Genomic DNA, 22,650 nt, shown 5'->3' on the forward strand with positions numbered 1-22,650 from the left:
TATCTTCAACCCACTTCACGTCATCCACCAAAATACAGAACCTTCACATTCCTCATCACATTTCTTGATATGTTGCAGGAATACTACATATTATAAAATCACTGAAACAGGCAAGGCTAAGTGTCTCTTCAACTAATTGCACAAATTCAAGCTATCCCTCGCTGTCTTTTTATGGGACAGGCACTTAACAGTAAGGTAAAAACAGCTTTGTCAGTTTTCTGTTAGTTCCTTTTTCATAGAATCATTTATTCCCCAGATTTATTTTTTAGACATACTGCTTAAGAAGTTGTAGATATGCTTTTAAAATCAAGAATAACAATGAAGAGTAACAGTTGCCACAATAAACAGACTTACCTTGTTCTATCTAGAGAGTTTATCTTCAGGACTGCAGTAGTACATTTATGTAAACTCAGTACATCCTAGAATCCCAATGTGTTATTGCCAAAATGAAGAAAGTATGTTGAATTCATTTAAAAATATTTCAAATTATTACTTCATGGTCCCTACACTATTTCAATAGTATTTAATTATGGTAATCAGAAGTCACCTTAAAAATGTCACCCATTTTGAAGTGCTCACACTTTTCTGAGAAAGAACTGGAGAAGGATTGTCATATTTTCCTTCTGAGCAGAGCATATAACCTGGAGGAATCGGATACATCTGCACTAACTGAATGTGTTGGAATATGATGAAAAGTGGTAATTTCCACGCTCAATTTTTAAGGGAAGTTATAATTTGAAAATTGAAGCTTGACCTGATTCAAAGTTTACTGAACTGTAAAGATGCTATTGGACAGGAAATAGAGAAGTCTATATTGAAAAAGAGAGTACACATACAAGGTCTTCCAGAAAATAAACATAAACTGAAAATTGTTGTATACTGCAAGATTTATTAACCCTTTCCTTTCTCTTCTGCTTTCACCAGCAACAAATTTCTCTACAACATTCTTGTTCAACTTATTATTTGACTATATTAAACTAACATCCCATAAAATGGGTATTGCTCTCTAGCTACAACTGCTATTTCAGAGTCTTTATTGACTTAGGCAGATATTAACATGGATTGTGCCTATAGAGCCTCAAGAATTTCTTTTTGCAGCTGTAAGAAATTGGTCTTCATGAAAGCAGCAACTGAGGACCAAAGGATGCAGCTAAAATATGCATGATAAGGTTATAGATGAGATTAATAATATATATTTATGATAAACTGATCTCATCCTGAGCCCTCAATATGCATCTTTCATATGTTTTATAAACTTCATTTTATATAAAGAACCAGCCTGAGGATTGCATACTATGCATGCATGCAGTGATTATGATTTTCTAGGATGTTAAAAATTACTGGATGGAGAACTCCAAATGCACGCCAAGCAGCTCCACACATTGAAATAAATTCAGCTAGATTTATTTCAATGTTGATCCAGTATTATTTATTAGGTGCTCATGTATGCAGGACTAGCACATACAAGTATACAAACATTTTCATACAATCGTGTAGTGCTTGTGCCAACAGAAATTTCCTTTTTGTAGACTGAAGAAGAAATTAAGGTAATGAAAAACTGCTACTGTATTATCAGCACTGAAAATAAAATGTTTTAAAATCCAAATGAACAGCCTCCTTGGCAACCAGGGCTCACCCCTGCACACTGGTATACAGTCAAAATGGGACACTATCCTAAAGAGTTTTTACTGACTACATCACGAGTGTGCCACAGAGGGCTGCGTCTCTGACAGCGCACATACTTGGAAGAAATGCTCGCCTGGTTCCTAGGATGTTACAGTAAGGAAGACACTGAAACTGATAGTTCCGGGTAATCTCACCTAATCACAACTTTCCTTAAACCAGCCTTACCTCCCCTTTTTCTCCTTGAAGGCAGAAAGAAAAGACAGCTTTTCAGTACCAGCTAGGAGACAGATATGTTCTGTCAATACAAACACATTCTGGCAATACAGCACAGAATACAACTTTCAAAACACATTTCTTGATACTTCTTGGGTAACAAGAGGCAGGCAAGAAGAGAGTGGGAAAAAAATAGAACATATCTTCCATACAAAAATTTACTGCCCTTAAATCCTTCTATTTGTACACAGTTTTGAGTGTGTGTATATATATCCCACTGTGCTTTCACTTTTGTACTCATTGAGACAAAGGCGTAATAGGATTGTCAGCATTTACTAATTTCTATCTAATAGCTGGGGTACAAGAAAAAACATTATCTGTAAAATTTCATATGTGCATTTTAAAAAACTGTGAAAACCTTAATTGTTTAATCTACTTGCTCAAAGACTATCCTCCAAAGAAAGCTACTACCAAAAAACTTCTAGCCAACCATCCTGCAGGGTCAAACATAATATTATAGAAAACTACAACTCTGTAAAGATGGATAATTTGGAAAACGAAACCAAACCATAGCACTTCAGAATCCAAAACTGTATTTAACTCTTTATGGTTTTATATACTAATGAAAAACAGGCATTCTGTAAAGCATACTATATGATACCATATACTTTAGGAATTCTTTTTTCATGGGAGCTAAATTATATCATTATCATGGTTGGCCACACATATGCTTACCAATAAATTCAGAAAGCAAGAGATTCCTCTAATTTTCATTTTTATGATAGTAAACATTGGCACAGCACTAACTTCTAACAGTTCCAGAATGGATTGCGAAATAGCATGATATTACATAATTCAAAATATTCATTCTTAATCTCTTCCCCTCTCCCCCCCATCCCATCCCCCAAGTATTTTTACTTTGAAAAATTTAATGATTTTGCAGAATTTGAAAGCAGAAGGTTTAAAAAAGTGATAAAGGGGGTGCAGAAATTAGCAGAGGTGGCACTACCTGAAAGCTCATCAGAAAGGGGAGTGAGAACAATATCAGGCAAGAAGGGTTTGGAAGTATGGATCAGAACAGGAGCACTTTTAGCACTGCGTATATAGGCCGATGGCAGAGCACATTCACCAATGGATCGGCTTCTCATGGCTTTAAAAAGGAAAAGAAAGAAGTGGGGAAGGAAAAAAGAAGAGTGACTATAATGAAAGGCTTGTGTCACAGAAAAAGCAGCAACAGAGAAAACAAAGATAAAAAGGAAGAAAATTTAAAAATTAAAACATTTCAGCACAGCAGATATTGGCAGAGCTGTAAGAAAGAAAAAATCAGTGGACACTGATAAGACATTTTGAGTTTTCAACTTTTATGTAAAGCAGCAACAATGCTTTTATTATGACTATTACAGAGATTTTGCATTCAAAACCAAGAAACTAATTAACACTTTTTTTTTCTCCCATTGCATCAGGGGTTGAAAAATCAAAATTAAAGCACTCCACAAGCACTCTGAAATTTATATTTTTTAACAGAAGAAAAACAACTTACACTACATTTCCATTTTTCTAGTTTACTTTGGTTTGCTCCTAAATAAGTACATCTGAATTTTGACCTATAGTCTTGAATTTAAGATTCTTCAAAAGAGATTCAAAATTGTAAGAAGGAAACAAGCAATTCTGTGTGGAAAAAAAATGCAATACAACATCGTATAGTTCTGCATTAAAAATGAAATGACTGAAGTGAAATGGTTTGTCAACTCAAAGGGTTACATTCTTATCCACAGGGTCTCTATTTTAATGGATATTGGATAAATCTTTCTAAACTGATCCTAATTCACCTTTTTGTTTCTCATATCCTGCAAACAGCCCTACAGAAAGAAAATTTACAAAAGAATTGTGGCAACAGGATCAAGGTTATAACTGCAATTTTTCCAATAGATTTAAAGAGAACATTTATGACATTTGTTTTCCATTGCCGTAGTAAGACATAGCAAGAACTGATATTGCATTCAATTTCAAAGTACAGCTCAAGTTCTTCAAAAAATACTATTCATGGTTTCAAGCAGTTTCCTTTTTGAATTGTTGCAAATTTGAGAACTTATGCTAAAATAGTTGCTGATAAACTTCTCTTAAGGAAACTTCAGTTCATCCTACATAAATATCGTTTGCACGATACTTAAGCAGTCTTTGAACTTCTACACACATATTTTCAAAACATGGAATGTACCCTTAGAATCTCAGTGCTCCTAATCTATATGGGATTCAGAAGAAAAGAATGAAGTACAGGAAAAGTTGAGCACATCACACTTATAAATCTTCTTCAAGAATGGTCTCTAACACAGCAACATGAAGATAACTTGGGTAGGTCTATGTACATAGAGCAGAAAACACATTTGACGAATGCAGCACAACTTAGGTGGAATCTTAACAACAGTTTGAAAAAACAATTCAGAAAGACAGATGTTGTAAGACTGAAGCCATCCTCTGTTTTAAATTAAATTTAGTTTAAAAGACAGAAACCAACTTAAGAAAAAAAAAGACAACTACATGCAGGTCTTTAACTTCTTTTTAAGAGACGCAATATTAAAATTCAGAATATAGTCATGGTTAAATGCATTGCATTCATCATTATGCATTTTAAAATGACTGCAGGCAAGAGAGAAAATGTCAAGCTACAGAGTAAATAAACCAAACTTTTGAGATTGGATACTATGTTGAATACAAATCATTAAAAATAAGTGTCCCTTGTAATTTGACTGATTTTCTTCCACCATCTTACTTTGATTCTAAAAAGAGGGAATAGAAAATCACATTTACAATTTGGAAGACGGAAATTTTAGAGAAACTTTCAAAGGAAAAATGTAAGATATTATTACTGAAAGCGAGATTAACATTGTGATGCTGTAAAATGAAAATGTGATCTCACTGAATAATTATTTTCAATAAGATGTGTCACGTTCAATTAAGTAGTCTAAATAGAGTCAGACTTAACACAAAATGTAGACTAGATATGTCAGTTCAAAACCTTGCGCTGTTATCTATAGAAAAAAAAACACAGAACAATAGACCCCTAAATTCCTTCAGATCCGGTACTTTTATAGGACGAGAATCTGCTGCCTACAAATTCTATATCTAGCCGTACAAAAGATTTTTCAACCCATATGCATTTAAAGGCCCTTTTCCAAACATTACTTTACATAAGTTCAGGCTAAAAATGTACACACTGCATATCAGGAAAGCTGTGATTTTTATTTGACTAAAACACAATAGTGCAGCAATAGACGTGCGCTGGCATGAGAATGGCTCAAAAAACAAAGGTGTGCAGATGTACACAAAATGTGTACAACATAAAACAGATGAAAAAGAAACCCCAGCTTTTTCTTACCATAACTTATTCAACATGCACATCCTACCTACTCAGATATAAAGAGTATATTACTCATAATCAAAGGAAATATACTACATATCAGATATCATGCAACACATCTGAGGTCTGACTCGATTCTAGGCTTTGCTTGCAGCATTAATTAACTGAAGCAGACAAACTAGCAAAATGTTATACAGAAAATTTTACTTATTATGACTATAAACCATTTTTTTGTTATGTGACCCTATTTTAACTGGCACAGGTCAGGAACCACCTGAACAGTTCTCTTAGAAGACCTGAGACAATAACAAGCAAATCTTTGCTGACAGTTAAGATGTATGCTTTTGTAACGTGATGTGATGCTTCATCAACATCTTTTAAAAAGATGTTGATGAAGAACTGAAGAGTTTGGGATTCTGGCTCTGGAAACTTTCTGGGGGCTTTTCATCTTTTAAAATTATCCTACTAATGCTAAGATGCTTGTCTATGGATGGTGTTCTATAAAATGAATAGAGATGAAATTTTAACTGGTTACAGTAATATAAACCTGGCTCATTAATATTGAATATAAGGCAAAAAAGAACCAAATGAAGGAAGCTGAAGTATAGTGAAACTAAAATCAGATTATTTTGCTGCTAACAAGGTCAATATATAGCTTGATTAGTATAAACAGTGATTTTAGGGCTAACATCATATAAATAGCCATCTTTCAAATAACAGCAAAACAAAACCATTAAAAATTGATCAAGCAGTATAACCTTTTGACATCTGAAATAATAATTTGAGAGGGAGAAATTTTAACATGAGCTTTACCTTGTTAAGACAACTAAGACTTAAAGCAAAAATACTGCAACAGTTAATCACAGCCTATCTGAAGAGAAGCAGAAGTTACATTTAAAGTATCTGCAATCCGTAAGCAAAACTTTTGAGTCAAACTAGCTGTCAGCATGAGATAAAGAAAATGCTGTGTAGCATTTGGATACACAAAATTAGCATTTTTATAGTAGTGCTTACAGAACAAACAACTCTCCCACCCCAACAGAAGGCTTCAGATGCTACTCGTAAACAGATCTTCAAAATTTATTAAGAATATTGAAGAATATTCAAATAATTTTCTTTGCTAAATAACCTTTGTGACTTCAAAAAACAAATGTGAAGATTTTTGGAAAGCTAACAGAGATGTTAATCTCTGAAAAGTTAACACTATTACATATTTGATTACCATTCCTGCGTTCTAAAACTGCGTCAGATTGTACCTGCTTCCAAAAAGTATCAGTGCAAGAACACTTCGTGACTGAAGCCACTACTACTACAGAGATAGTGAAAAAGCATGAGATACTCCTTAAAAGGTTCTTCTTTTAAATGAAAAAGAAAAATCCGCTTAAACTTCCTTCACATAATGGATAGCACTGAGATCATCAAGATAAGAAAACAAAATAAAGAAATTTACAGTCCAGTTCATGTTAAGATATGGTATGCAAATCATACAAATGTAAATGAGTCTTCTTTTGAGCAATCCATCTAAACCATTGACTACCATCAGTCATTTCTAACACAGGAAAGAGTATCTGCAAGTAATGAAATTGAGAAATAGGTCACTTCAGAAATGGAGAACTGCACGGCTGCGCCAATCTCTCATTAACGCAAGATTCAGGGTATAGTAAAAGACAACACATTTTATGAACTATGCAGACATGTACATAATTCTCACACTTTTCTTTCCACAGCTGGAAAATACTCAACCTATTGTGTGCATAATTTATGAAAACAGACTTAAAAAGCCACCTATCCATACCATTGATCAAATTACTCAATTTTTTTTTCTTTTCCATAGACACACAACAGTATTATTTTTCTAATGCATCTTAAGCATGTGATCAAACATTTAAAGTTACACAATACTTAACTACATTACTCTCATTTGCAGTAACTGTAATTGTAGTAACAACAAGCTATTCATCTACCCTCAAAACATGTAAGACTACATCATTTACATTTATATATTCAACTAATTACTGCAGAGAGTATACTTTTGTGGGGAAAAAAAAAAGTTAACCATGTAGCTACAATGTCAGTTATGAATTCCTTCCCCTTTCTCAAATGTCACTTAAATCAGCTTTTACAGATACGTACCAACTGTTTTCTGCCGTACTATGCTTCTTGCCTTTTCTGTTCCTGGAGATCCAGTGGTTGTAGCACTGCGTTGTCTCATTGGTGCCTGTCCAGGCTGATCACGGCTCCAGCCTCTAGAAAAGGACTTATCAACAGAAGATTTGGGGAATTCATGCCCAACTCCTACAAAAATAGAATTGTAAATTTATTCTCTACTATGCTGGTATCACCAAACAGTGACAGTTGTATTCTTTCAGAGAGATTTAAAGTTGGATAAATTATCAAAGCTAGCATGATTTTAAAAGCTAAACAGCACGTTACTATATTTAAGTATCTCTATAGATCCACTCAGCTAGCATTAACTGAGGGATACTGAATTTTTTTTTCAGAAGCACTGGTGCTATTAAGCTATTGTGATTTTCTTTTCTGACCAATTAAGTTCAAAAACACAAGAAAACTGGTTTTACAAAGACTGTAGACAAATAAAATGTGTAACTATATACATTTTACCTCTATCTCAACCTTTGCTGTTCCTGTTAGACAAAACACACAAAATCATACATTACATACCATTAATACTGCAGTTGTTTGCCAAATAACTTTGTGACACTTGAGGAACATGAAGTAAAAATGATAAAATATTTTATCATCAAATGCAAAAGCAAGTAAAAGGGAATTTAGGCTCAAAGAAGAAGACTTTTTGGAAATTCACCCTAAAAATACTATAAGAAGAAAAGATGTAACAAATTCAGAATTGACATTTATATCAAAGTCAATAAAGCTCACATGAGGAGTTTTCAAGAAACTGTACATAAAAAAGCCCAGTGAACTAACGAATATTTGCAGTATATTTCCTTACCCACACTGAACTGACTCATGATCACAAATTATACTTTATAACAGTTACGATCATTAAAAGGGCATCTTCTTGGAAAGTGAGCCTTAATAGAGCATGTTCATTATTATTAACAAATCAGCAGAGCCAAAGAAATTGGGCATAATCTGTATGGAATTTATTACTTCCAAAACCCACTAGAGTTAACTCTTCAACTCACATTTAATAATGGAGGCTCTGGAATTCTACTGCTGAAAGCTAACATAAACTCTTCTCATGTGGCTCTGTATGGGTGATACAGATGAATCAAAATATTTTTTAAACCTCTATTCAACATAACTATACACATTCTTATCCAGTATCAGTTTTATTTATTTTTTAAAAACAACAACAACCATCTTTTCAAAGAAAAAGAAGCTGTATAGAACAGGAAAGCAAAAATGCATGGTCTGGAGCAATCTCTCAGAAAGAAAAATGTATGTTTGTTCAGTTGTCATGTAGAAGAAGAACAAAATGAAAGTATGGATGTCTCTGCCCAAGATGAGGAATTTGGAAGCATGTGAAAACATCATTGGTAAATACAGGCTACAGGAATATCCTCTTTAAGACTGGGAAAGGAATGTGCACACTGAATATTGATTATTTCTCACTGGCAAACCCTAGGGAAGTTGTAAGTTCCTTCCCTTAGGTTTGGTTCTCCCTCAGAGATGTGTGATGAACCACATCCATCAGAATACAGAGAGATTAAAAAGTAGACTAAAAATTACACTTTTTTCCATCTTTATTACTCATCTTAAATACAGTACGGCCTCTCAAAGCCCTTTTTAAAGAACATACACGTATTATACAGCAGACTAAACGAAGACTTGTGGTGACATGCAGGAAGTCAGTCTCTAATTTGGGAACAGAAGCCAGGCTTTGACAATCTCAATTCAGCACTCTATACAGGAGGACAGATTTCCTGCCTCAACAATATCAGAACTATAACAATACAAGTAGCCACCCTCTCTCTCCATGTTTAGTGCTACAGAGTCCTGCATCATATCGGAATCAGTTTAAAAACTGGTACCGTTCACATGGTACTAGTATCATTTCACTTAGTCAAAGTAAGTCACTTTAACAAAACCAGTCTTCACCACGGTTTAGCAGTGAGTTACTGCTCAAACAAAACTATGTTCACCTAACATTTTATCTTTAATCAACATTCATAGGATTTCAGGATCCGTGTTCCAGTTATGCTTGCAATAGGCACTTGCTACCTAATTTTTACCAGACATGTAATCCTCATTAATTTCAAGATGTTATGATTGGGACTCAACTTTTATTTGATAAAAATAGAAAGGTTTAACCCACTGTAGTGTAAAATTTTGGGTTTAATTCTACATACCTTTAGGAATTAAATTCCGTATGTGCCTATTTGCAGGACTGAACCTTTATGGTAGGATTTCACAGTGGTTCTAAAAAACAGCCTTACTGTAAAGAAACTGGGTTATTTCAGGTGACAGTTATGTCTAATTAGGTACTCTGAAAAGACGGGACAAAAACTCCGTTGTACTCCACATCTCATTAGCTCCACTCAAACTCTTAAAATACGTATATAGTGCTGTCTTACCTTTGCCTTTGTGTTTTTTCTGCTTCTGCTCACTTAATTTATCCAATGGCAGGTCACTGAGGTCCAGGCTATAGAGGTTTCTAGCTAATACTTTAGTTAGTGTCTCCATTGTCAATGACCACTCAGTGGCCAGCTCTTCCCAATACGTCAGTGATGACATTACAGACAGCAAGTCATCCCAAAGTTCTCGAGAGATGTACACATTTAGATTTGCTTTGATCCAAGCTACTATAAGAGTCTAAAAGAATAAAATGAGAAATGTTGGCTTACCAACAAAAGATGACAACATTCAATATTACTGCTTAAAAAGAAGTTTCTAACTGCCACAAACATTTTTGTGTAGTCCTAATGTTCACTTCCTTGCCAGTACACAGACTTTCCATGAATAATCAAGTATTATGTTAACATGTGCTTCTGACTTTGAGGAACAACTGGTTTGACTTGCGTAAGATCTTTCCATACATTACAAATTTTGTCGAACAGTTTTGTAACACTGTCCTCACCTAGTTCTCATCACATTTAAATCTTTTCTATCTTTTTTTCACCCTACTAAAGAATCTGAGGACTTTACAGATCCTAGAACAAACCAGTCAACAGCAGCTGTTGCTTCTAGTCTCTTGGTCAAAATCAAACTGAATTAATTAAAGTGAATTAATGTTTAATTGCCTGGAAAAGAGGTCCTGCAAGTCTTCCTGCTAAGGTGGAGTTTTTTCTTCCTTGATACTGCAAGAAAGTTTGGGGTGGTATTTTCAGCACAGATTCAGTAACCCTGAGCAGCACAAGTAGCATCTGTTCCCTGCAAAACAATATTAAACTTAGAGTTACTATTTTACTGTAATTCTATATATACCAAGATACTTTTAAAGACAATGACTGAGCTTGATTTGCCCAAACACACTGCAAACAGACTAACTTTTTTCTTGTAAAACAAATTATTCCCATGCCTTCCACACTTGACTTTCACAGTGAGGAACCCCTATTGCCCTGTAACATCATGTGCAAGGTTGTTCAAGGGTCATCACTTTCAATGGCCTGAAATTGCAGGACAAAGGTTTAGTCACATTTCTGATCTGAGTTTATACTTTTTTTGTATGAATGACAAGTTTTGGCAATGTTACATGATCATAAACAAACTTCATTAATTCTTTCGTGTGGCACAGAAACTTTGTCATCACAGTCTAGAGCCACTTCTTTAGTGACAAGAAACTGGGGAAGAAAATACTAATTTAGTGTGATCTGTTTTCTTTTATTACTCCCAAATTTCCCAGTGGCTAGCCTTGAACTGATTCCTTATTTCCTAACATGAGCAAACAAATTTTAAATGACATGTAATGCCAGCTCTATTTACCCAGTGAGAGACTGAATGCATGTCAAGTTAAAATGGAATAAATCAGCCATCTGAAATCCCCTTGATGCTGCTTCCTTACAATGGAGAATGGTGGCAATATATTACCTCATTAAAGACAGCTATTTAAAGAAGAGGGGGAAATAATGCAGATGACTTTGAAGGAGGGTCCCTTGTCCCTGCTATGAATCTTAAACACTGGAAAGGACAAAACAGTTAAAGCAGTAAATGGACTATTGTAAAGAAGTGTCTAAAGCTGGAGTTAATTATAGATCAAGAACAACTCAGATCTCATTATAACAATTATCCAGGCTTATCTGAGGATTTTTGTTTGTTTTTAAATAAGGCTGTGAAGCTTCATACTTAGCACTTTGACACATGAGCAGAATGTCCTGGAAAAATGTCATCAGTCGATCCTTGACAGTAGTCTGTATACTCTAGCTTACTTCTTTTTTCATTGAGGGCTAAGCTGACTCAAACTAGCTAGTGCTTATTACCGGCATTAACAGAGGAGCTCACCACTTCCCCTGTGGTAAGTTGTGATTTTAAAGCCCATGCATTTACTGATTTAGAGGAACAGATTCACATAGTCAATACCATCCTACTGTGTTTACTACCAAGCACCATCTCACATTTATCTTGTGAACTAATAATCTAAGACAAAAACATTAGCATTTTACCAAGTCTTCTTGTCCATAGTCACTTGGACTACCATGTGGCGGTAGATATTAAGAATGCGTTTACACATATCAGTGTGTTCATCCAGCAGAGTTTTAATTTCATTTGCTGGTTCAAGAAAGAATATGTTTGAAGAATTTATAATAAAAACCTGTAAGTAAAAAAAAGTGGATGTAATGAGTTTGAAGCACTTTGATATTTTCAACAGTTTAGCTGATAGTAACACGGAAAGACAACACCCATGATTAACAGAATGGGCTGCATATACACTCAGAAGTATGTATTTAAACACAAGTTAGCTTGATTTGATGATAAAGCTACAGAAAAACCAATAGATTAAAAAAATTATCTATAAAACCTATTTGTATATCTTTGTTCTCCTAGATATATGCTACAAAAAATTACACAATTTTATTTAGTATGATGGACAAAAATGTTCCAGTAAAGAAGTCCACTGCTTCTTTAAGCACAGAAGTTCCACTGTAAATGAGCAACTGACTAGTATAACACACACTAAACTACTTGAAAGAGTCCTTGTACACTCTTTGTGCATCAGCATGATGAAGAGTGTACTACGTTCTAGGAATCTACAGTATTCATCCCATCACAATCAGCATGGCTTACCAGAAATAGGAAACAGGATACCTTCTCCAAAGTGGTTGCCATCATACCCAGCAGTACGATTCAAATATGCATGTATTTTATAATAGCTCCATGTGATGCTGCAAATCAGATATGGACTACCTCCTCGGTTCTATGAAATCACATACCAAAATCTTCATAAAATTGACAAATGTCAAATACCCAGCAAGCTCATGTGAGGATGAACCCCAGGATGGTTCAAAGGGAGAAAAAAGGACAAGATTTCCAGGAAAAAATATGGCAGCCAAGTAACGTGTAGTGGCACTGGCTTCAGGAACTCTTGGCTTTCTGGTTCCTTTTACAGTGCAAAACTGTGTTCATTGGAAGCCCGTACCCACCACTGCTACAGATCTACCACTACCACACATGTAATACACTCTCATCAAACAAGACAAATAAGAGTTCTTGTAAGCTATTTGTAGCTCACAACCAAAACCACAGCCACCAAATTCACTTTTCTCATAGGTATATTTACATAATTTATGTAAGTTATTCTTCTATATGGAAAGAAAGCAGCAGAATTTTTTAATAGGTTTTAAAAGTTTCTGTAAGCTGCAGAAAATCTTCTTATGGATGCTACTTACCTGTCCTCTTCCAAGGTGCAACATACCAGGCATATAAACTATAAAAGCTACTAGGATTAACCGTGCTGTCAAGTTTGAATGGTCACAAGTACTACTTCCTAGATATTTATGTTAGGAAGCCTGCCAAAGTACATGATGGAGTTAAGGGAATTCAAGCATGTAAGCCTGTATCCAGAAAGGTACTGTTTTCACAATATGCAGAAATGAATGAAAAACATAGTCAAAGCAATTCTTCGTGCCATTGATTATCCTTTGCTCCTTGTGCAGTGGAATGATATTGTACTATGTCAGCATTATGCAGCAACAAGAAAAAAAACAAAAGCAACATAAAACAACAACAAAAAACAAACAGACGTATACACTACTAGACTTTAAATAACTGTGTTCTTAACATAAGTTATTCTCAGTTTTGGTCTTTAATCTGGGTTAAAACATTATGAAGGTTGGGGAATGTATTTTTCACAGAAGGCAATAATTAATGGCGAGTCCATCTATTGTGAGGACAGAAAATAATTATGTCCTCTGGAGTGCTCTTTAATGTAATACCATTTAATGTAATAACGTTCTTGGGATGAAAAAGGGTAACATACTGAATATTTAAAAAAAAAAAAAAAAAGATCTAGTAAAGAGTATTATGACAGGCTGGATTTGGACTCTATCCTCTGGTGAACAAGCCTTCTTAAGGCTGAATGATTTCAATGTTATTAAATATTAGCAAGTTTTCCACTGACTTCAGTGGACAGTGAATTAGGGCTTTTAGAATGAAAACAATGAAACCAAAGCAGGCATGGACCCTTCAGAAGTTACAGGACCTACTACTAAAGTGCTGTTACATTTTCATGTGAGGTTAGGAAATATTTAAATCACAGGCAGCTCTAGATCTCCAATTTATTTGTCTTTCTTAATCCACATGTTCATGAAATCATTGGATCTACACTTGTAATCTCCCTCTACTGAGAGCTTTGGAGTTTAATGATTAAAAACTATTAGTATGCACTTAAAAGTTACTTGCTTTAGCTAATGAACCTACCCTCCTTGAAGGGCCTAGAAATAAGCCTATGCAAGAATTAAATGGGAAGAAAACTTAAGATAGAAGTCTTGGATTCTTCATTCACAGCAAATGGCAAATGTGGTTCTAGGTCCGGAAACCTCTCAAATTCAGACACTGTGCTGGGACAGAATGTCTTGATTCTGTTTCTGGCTAAAGAAGATATTCGCTGGTCAAATGAACCTCTGTCTAGAAAAACTTCAACATGAAGAATCTCCCAGACATTCACAGACGACTGAACCTTAAAAATACATTGCAAATGGACAAAGACTCTTCATTCCTTTCCTAGAAGCACGTCATACATATTCTACACAGTCATTGTATGCAAAGATTATGAAGGTTAAATTGTTATAAAGTTTGAATTAAAAAGTCATTTCAGTTACAAAGTTTATTTTTATATTTAGCAGTGTACAGCATTATAGGAAATCATTCAAGCTACAGTAAAAACTTTGAATTCTAATTGGGATGGTAACCCATAATTCAAGTGCAGACAATGGAGTAGTAAATAGTAGTAAATATACACCTGTTTGGTTTAGAATAAATTTTCTTTTGGATAGAAGGCTACAGTCATATACACACCACAATGTAAGTTTGTGTGTACATATTATACATAAAATGCACATATTTTCTATGACCATAAATGCATTTCAAAGAACCTCAAATTATATACTTTTGATTATATCTAAAATAATTTACAGAATTTGGAGATGCTTTGAAGGGGCATGGGATGCCTTTGCAAGAGTATTATGCTATATTCTACTCTTTCATATACTGATACCATGATCTTTACTATTAGGCTGAAAATTAGATATCAAGTTCATTCCATACCTGCAATACTGACTGCACTCCAGCTCGTACATTTTGCTCTTCAGTATCAATTTCGGACAGTTTATGCAAAGTGTCTTGGTAACAGCCATTTCTTGCCCAGTTTGAATTTCTAACATGACTGGAGTTCATACCTTTTTCCTGAAAAATATTTTGCTCTTAAAATCCCGTTGATCTGTTGACAGGTAGTTTTTGTTTTACATTAAAGGACAAAGGATGTAATAGATAATACATGTCAGACAGATACATCTTAAAGAGAACATCATGTTTAAAGGTGTTTGTAGCAATTATTTTAAAGTATCTGGATAAAGTAATTACTATTTCTTCTTACCCATTTATTTGTATATAATTTTTACACAGCTGAAAGTTGGCATACTGTATAAACCATATCTTGGAAGTAGTTTATAAATCTATATGATTTCTTTAAATTTAAATAGCCACATAAATATCTACAGATAATGGAACAAATCGGTAGCACATATATACGCTGTTTAATTACCTTTGTTTCATTCCCCTCAACATGCTGTAACACCCAACTAAACCACTTATAGTCTGTTGAGAAGGCCAATTGGTCTCTGCCTCTGTCTACTGTGTAAAAGATGCACAAAGAGTAACCAACAATATTTTACCTCTTCTCTTTCTTTTGCCTTCTCTGATGAATTATGGTCTACAACATTTTCATCACAATCTACAGCTGTACACTGCATTATTTCTTCAGGTTCTTTCATGAATAAGGGCTTATCTTCTTGCTGAATCCATTCCTGATAAACCTTTACCACTTTCCTCATGGCAGCGGCTTCACATATTGGCAACAGAAATGCCTGGGAGTAGAAACAGAAACAAACAAAAGCCCAGTTACATTACTTGATATCAAGTTGGAACTAAACTACGTGGCTTCAAGCTGTAATTAGAATTGAACAGTTTTAAGTACAAAGTGTACTTATAAAGTCAAGAAGCATCAAGATAAGTACTAAACTAGTGCTCTGTAATGGCCAGGTTCTAAGGCATAAGAGAACAAACAAACAAACAAACAAAAAAAACCTTACAACCGCTGTAGGATCTGAACGAGTAAATTACTCCTGAACCTAAATGTTAGCTCGCTTTCTTCATCTGAAATCTGAAAGTGTGCACACAGGCAATGGAGAAAAAGTTTTAACAAGAAAACTTGTCAACAAAGTAAATTGAAAACTTCACTGCCAAAGAGACAGATATGAGAATCTGTACAGGCAGATCTACTCAGTGCCCAGAACTGCTGAAATTAGAGCACAAACACTCATCAAAAGCATGCAAAACAAGTGAGCAGAAGTTTCTACTACAGCACCTTTGATTCAGAGGACTTGGAAGAGGGGAGTTGAAATTTTGTCATTTAGAACTGATTTAAGTGTTATACATTACTAGGTAGGCACATATCTTATTTTTATCTAGATGAGATTCAAAACAGTAGCTTGACTCCCTGAAAAGATTTCAAAATTATTATTTTTAAAAATAATGCATTTGAGTCAGTGTGACGGCCAATTTCTGCCCTCTTCAGGAGGTTTTATGTACCTGCTGTACTGGTAACAAGTAGTCAGATATCAGGAACTTTTAACATTAGTCAGGTTTCAACGAACTACAAATGCATTTACCAAAGACCATGATGACCTAACTGTATTAAAAAAAAAGAAAAAAAGAAAAAAAGAACAGATAAACTACATTAACACATTGTTTTATGGAGCCCACGGTGTGAATGTTGAAAACTCACTGACTCCTTTAAGTAGTGCCCACTTGACACAAACAATATGCTCTCTCTCCAGAAATGGATGTGTCATCTGAGTATCAAGCTAAAAAGTGTGAAGAAAAAGAAGAAACCCATTAAAATGAAGTGTGAAGAAAAAAAAACGAAAGGGTTGTAAATAGATGTATCAATAATTTTGAATCTACATTCAATGCCTCGGGCTCTGTCAACCCGAGTGGCAGTCTAAATTTGGTAACTCTGCTATCTCCTTCAGTAATGTGTCCAAGTTCTTCAACACATGGGATGTGGTTAAGCTTCTGATGGATAAGTTTCAGTGGATATGCTTCTGACATTCACCTCATTCAAAAATAACCCTTTCATCCAGAAATACTGGAGATTTTGCATGTTTAGTTTTATATTGTTTAAAGCAATTAGCATCTTGCACTTCAACTGAAAGTTAGCGTATTTTTCTTTAATTTTATTCAGAAAAACCTCTTCACCTTTTGTTCTATTCTCTGGGACATACAGAAAATCTACTTAGTTCCATTTTTCTGCTTTGAACTCAAAGCTAAGTATCTTTGTATTATAGGAAAGACTCAGTATTCTGGCATATGTTCTTAATTTCAATTTATTTATTAAAGTTTACATCTGAAAAACACTATTTTGAGTACACTTAGCTAACACTTGTGGTTGCAGTGAAGTCAGAAGCAGAATGCTACCTTCTGTAGCCATCTGTCTCACTCTTCTGATGAATGCTGTCAAGGTAAGGGCATTTGACTGCTCCTAAAACAGCTCTTGAACAGCTGCAGACTCCTACAGCAGGTTTATTTTTACATTTGGTTATGAGCTCTAATAGCTATGGGGTTGATGCATGAAAAGATCAAACATTCCTGTCTATAGGGAACTGTAAAGTCCAAGTTAAACGCTCTAAAGCCGGTTAGGAAATAAATAGAATTAGAGAAATCAGGAATTGGAGATATTCTGATTAAAAGGGAAAAAATCTGAAATATTTTCTAATGCTTTAATTTTAAAGGCAAGATGACAAAAACATATACTCATATAATGTTCTGGTTAGCAAATACACTTGAAAAAACTCTGACATCGTATACAGTATAATAGTCAATATTCTTGCATTCTAAAGCAGGTTCTTTACCTGTCGAAAAATCTCAGTTAGAAAATTAACATTACTTCTTTTAGAAGAAAAGACTTTGCGGACAATTTCAATATCAGTTAAATGTTCTTCATCAATACTGCAGAGGCTGGAAGAACTTGGTTCTCTCTCTGTCAGAGTACTTGTATTAGAATGAGATTGTTCTGGCTCTGCATTTCTGTCCTGCTTATCAGTGCTGTCACTTTTGCTGTCTTCCCTTGAAGCCATGCTAGCAGCTGCTCTCTGAAACAAAAATTAAAGAGAAGTTCCAAAACGAATTTTAGCAATACAATGTGAACATAAAATTTAAATCGCATACAAGAATAATTTAAAACAGTACAAAGAATTCAAAAAAAGACAAGATACAGTGCGTTTCAAAGATTTTTACCTCTACTTGATTAAAACCCAAATGTTTAGCAGATTTATTTTTTTAAAGTACAGCAAATCCTTCTAAACTGAATTCATATGCAGAAAAATTGTTTAGAAATTCCTTTTTCCAATTCCTCATCAGTTATAATTATCAGAGGATTACATGCTGCTGAGAATACAATTAAGACAAACACATGAAAAGAAGAAAACTTTGCATATTTGATTTTACCTGTATATTCTTTGGCACATTTTCACCTTCCATCCCAGGAATATGAGGTCCTGCATGAGGTTTTGGCTCAAGCCAGAAAGACACCAACCACCGAATGACAATAACACGAGCCTTAATAAAAGGTTCCTTTGTGCAATATATTGCCTCATTGGTTTCAGCATCTTTCTTAACCATTACATAGTGTGGCTTTGGTCTCATCTGTGGTATATCTGTAATGAAATGCAACATTTTAAAATACATGCAGAGAGAAAACTATGTGTGTAAGAAATCTGAAAACCATAACGAATACATAGTGAACGTTCAGAGATTCTGTTTTTTTTAATATTTGCTGTTGCACATATCATCCCAAGATGTGCCTAAATGGCTATGATATAGATAATCCCAAGACTAGGCTATACAGCTTCAAAAGGTTGTAATTTCTTCCCAGAGAGAGACTATATCTGTAGTCCAACAGACAGCAATAAGTTTCTGCTATTACAAAGCCTTTAATTTTCCTTGGAAAGTGATTCGTATAGCCTCATTGCCTTGTTTGCAGTTTTTTCCCCTAAAATAAGTTAAAACATTTTTACATTCTTATAATGTTTTAAGCCTTTTTTAAGCTACGCACTACATTTAATATTTAAAGATAAACTTCAGCAAACTCATCCAATAGCACAACGAACTACTTCACACGTGCACTGAAAACTACAAAGCAGTTCTAAGTAGGAAAATAACTATTAACTACACTAGAATGCAGCCTATACAAGAAAAACGTTTTCATATAGAATGAAGGTAATGTCAATTTTTTTATTTTTTTAATAAGTGTTTATAGCTAAGTTACTAAGCAACAACTTATCTGTGACTCATACCAACTTTACAGACTTTGAAGAACCCTGTAAATCACTTACATCCTAATACCAAACCTAGTGGGAAAACAGATGCGGTTCAGAAGCAATGCATTAAATTTTCTAATGCAGTCTTAGAAATCTCTCTGTCTGCAGCAACACACAGTTAAGCCATGTAGTTAGAGATAAGGGTCATCAGTTGTTTACTAATACAGATCCTAACATCTAATCATGCCTATAAGGGGATAGCCTTAATTCCAAACTGCATTTTAAAAGCAGCTGCAATAAAAACAGCCTCTTCTGGCTCTGAAATAGGTGAAAGATGAGTAATAGGACGGTGAAAAATTCTTCTCCAAAGCCACTTGAGTCTCACAGCTTCATCTAATGCCACATTTGCACCAGATAATTTTGGTGGACTTTGCTGCCAGAACAAGAGCACATACAACTTCATGTGATTCAGCTAAAACACAATTCTAACAGCACTAACTCCCATCCTGGATTGCGAGAAACACAACGAACGATGCCCAGTAGGATGACAATCCAGCTCTGAAAGAACTGTGGTCATTTGGGGTTTCTAAATCTACAATTCCCTTTTCTCCATCCCATGTTCTATGCAATGCTTCAGAATAGTGTACACCTTCTGGTTTTCTACTCCTGTAGTGACAAAGATGCTGATGGTACCAGTGGTATTCCTGAATCTGATACAGAAAAAAACAGAGCGACAGTTCTTGAAAACCCAACTTGGAAGACATCTGCAGTAAAAGTGTTACAAAAACACAGGGTGGGGAAAGAAGAACAGTTGTTTGATTTTTTTTTTTTTTTTAAATGGTGCATAGTCTACATTTCTGCAAGGACATGCATCAACATCCCAGTGAAACTCCAGGCATGTATCAGCTACCTCAATACTGCAAAAGCCATCTCTGGGTTTCACAGCCCAATACAGAGTGTAGAACACTGCTGTGATACAAATCATTAACAATCTGAAGCGACTACAAGACTCCTGGATATGCATGGCATTTCTCTGGAGCAGTGTGCCAACTTTATTCCTGGTTCTTCAGCGTAGAAGGGCAAGTATGAGATCTTCTCCAATACAAGGAGTTGATGAAAATCTGTCCGAGGACTGAAGATGACGTGTGCAGTCAGAACATACCCTACTGCTGGCATTTCAGTATCACAACTTTTATCTGGGAATACCATGCAACCTCCCCCTCCCTCACAAAAGCAAACAACAAAAAGACAAAACAGAAGGCAAGGAAAATGATGGTCCTGTTCAGATATGAAGAGAGACTGATTGTGCAGAGCGGTATTTCAGCACTGTCTCAACTTTTCTACGGTATGCAGCTAAGTAGTGAGATATGTTCCATGGTTTTACAATCTTTGAGTAGGCCAGAAGGCAGTTCAAAAACAGTTATGCTTGAAATCAAAGAAGATGCAAAGTAGTCACACCGCATAATATAAAGTTGTTTCCCGACTATATCTTCCTAACGCCAAGCCAACAGTTGAGTTTTTTGTGTTCATTTGTTTGAAAGGGATTCAGCACAATTTCTGCTGGGTTACGGTGTCATAATTCAAGAGGAACAAATCTGGACAGCAGCAAAGAAATAATTGCCTAGATAGTAGCTGATTGTCTTCTGACAGGCATATACACTTCTAGGTGTCTAAAGTGAACACAGGCTACTTGCCATCATGCTGTAAAGGTCTCCCTGTTAACATTACACATGCACATCACAACAGCTAGCACCAGCATAGAGGATATCCAGGCTGGTATATCTCAGTGTCATTTCAACACACACATACGAAAGGAGTGACAATCTCATCCTGGTGCTGCTAACAGATGACTGTTTCCAGAACACACTTTAAAATAACATCAACTGCTTCTAATGGAAACATTATTTTTAGAGAAAAAAAGCAGAAAAACTACGTGACTCTTGCATACCAACCACATAAAATTAAGTTACAAATGCACAGAATACTTTTAAACTGTTTACAAATGTTTTATTTAATACAAACAAAAGACAGTGCATTGTTTTCATTCTGTGGAAGACAGCAGCTTAGGAAGAATACTAAAAAAATTAACATCTTACACAGCAGCATATATAACAGCACAGTAAGTGAAAAAAAGGAATCGCCTGGTAGTGCAGTAAAAAAGATGCAAAAATCAGTTCTCTCTGGTATCTATTAGCATTCAGTACAGTGTGAAGGCTGCAATACTGGCTATGCAGCAACAGCACCTAGACAGTATTTTCAAAAGGACAACCAGGAGACATGCAGTAAACATGTCCTTGCGGTACACTGTCTCCTTCTGTAGTTTCATGGTATCTTCTCAGAACATCTTCTCTATACACATTTCCTCTCAACTGGATTATGTGCTGCAGCTGCTTCTCAAATCTATCTTCCTTCAACTGTTTCTTGTATTTGCACATTTCTGTGAAGGCTCCAGGTGAGGGCACTGACCTAAAACCAAAGTAAAACAGAAGTTTACTAGATTGACTCAAATAACACAAGAGAAAATATTTCCTTCCCCCAACTTTCCATTTTTCCATTCTGTCCTGCCCCCCGGGGAACTTTGTGTAAGCTTGTGTTCAAAAGGACAAGATGTTTCGGAACACATACACAGGGCAGAAAATGAAAAAGCTAGAAAAAAACACAGTTGTAATAGCAGACACTTGCAGTTCTGACCATGCTTACTTTGTAAGTCAATAACAAGCTTAAGAGAGCCATATGGCAGCCTACTTTTTTGTTTACCTGTAAATGAAGGAGCCCTCCTAAATGACTTAGAAATGGAACAGATATGTACCATTACAATGATGGAAGTTAGAATTCCCCTGAAGTCTAACTATTGTAACCATAGCTCTTACTAAAGTTTCCAAAGGACATATTACTGAGTCTAAATATATGTTAAAAGACAGTCAAAACAAATCCATACTCCTGTACTGTACTGCTCTTCTAAGCTTGTGAGATTCATGAAGGAATTTGGAGGAGGCATACTGTTAGCTTCCTGTAACTGGAATGTCCATTACTGTAACTGATATGTGTATCTGTAAAGCTGCCTTAATAACAACAAAAAAATCTGCACCCAATATACCATCTCCAGCAAAGCCCCTGTATTAATGCTTGCTTAGTAAAACTACTGTTTTAATTTGTATCTTGTGACTTTTCCTAAATTAAATATTAGGTGAGTAGCATAAAAATAATTTGGTTTTCAGCAGCATGCTCTGTGTCAAGGTTTGCACTGCTTTCTGCCTGAAAGAGCTATCAATTTTGTTCATAACAGGCAGATACAGGATTGTTTTCAAATTGGGTGGGGAGAGGCATGCCAGAGAAGAATTTCAGAAAGGAGAAAATCCTATCCCACTTACCAATGTTTCTGTTGCCTTCATTACTGTTCTTTTCCCCCAGATCCTCAGAATTGCCTCTGACTTTGCACAGTTTAAGGTACTGACAGTAGTTTTGGAGATCTGAGCCCATTTCTTCTTCTTCCCCATT

The 22,650-nt window shown here is 35.2% G+C and overlaps 1 protein-coding gene across 19 annotated transcripts in view; it reads right to left on the minus strand.

Moving 5' to 3' along the window:
* The window catches only part of RALGAPA1 (Ral GTPase activating protein catalytic subunit alpha 1), a 132,567-nt gene that overhangs the window by 87,696 nt on the left and 22,221 nt on the right, over positions 1 to 22,650 (minus strand). For 13 of the 19 annotated variants that reach the window (XM_080594890.1, XM_080594877.1, XM_080594879.1 and 10 more), the window contains exons 9-17: positions 18,341 to 18,549; positions 17,746 to 17,985; positions 15,508 to 15,699; positions 14,882 to 15,019; positions 11,782 to 11,930; positions 10,423 to 10,552; positions 9,757 to 9,994; positions 7,331 to 7,492; positions 2,849 to 2,989 (exon numbers count right to left, since the gene is read on the minus strand). In XM_080594890.1, the coding sequence (XP_080451016.1) occupies positions 2,849 to 2,989; positions 7,331 to 7,492; positions 9,757 to 9,994; positions 10,423 to 10,552; positions 11,782 to 11,930; positions 14,882 to 15,019; positions 15,508 to 15,699; positions 17,746 to 17,985; positions 18,341 to 18,549 (1,599 nt within the window). The remainder of the gene's footprint in view (positions 1 to 2,848; positions 2,990 to 7,330; positions 7,493 to 9,756; positions 9,995 to 10,422; positions 10,553 to 11,781; positions 11,931 to 14,881; positions 15,020 to 15,507; positions 15,700 to 17,745; positions 17,986 to 18,340; positions 18,550 to 22,650) is intronic. The other 6 variants (XM_080594889.1, XM_080594884.1, XM_080594887.1 and 3 more) reach the window with 1 other exon arrangement.

This window comes from Anser brachyrhynchus (assembly GCF_964034855.1).
Source record: "Anser brachyrhynchus genome assembly, chromosome: 5".
NCBI lineage: Eukaryota > Metazoa > Chordata > Aves > Anseriformes > Anatidae > Anser > Anser brachyrhynchus.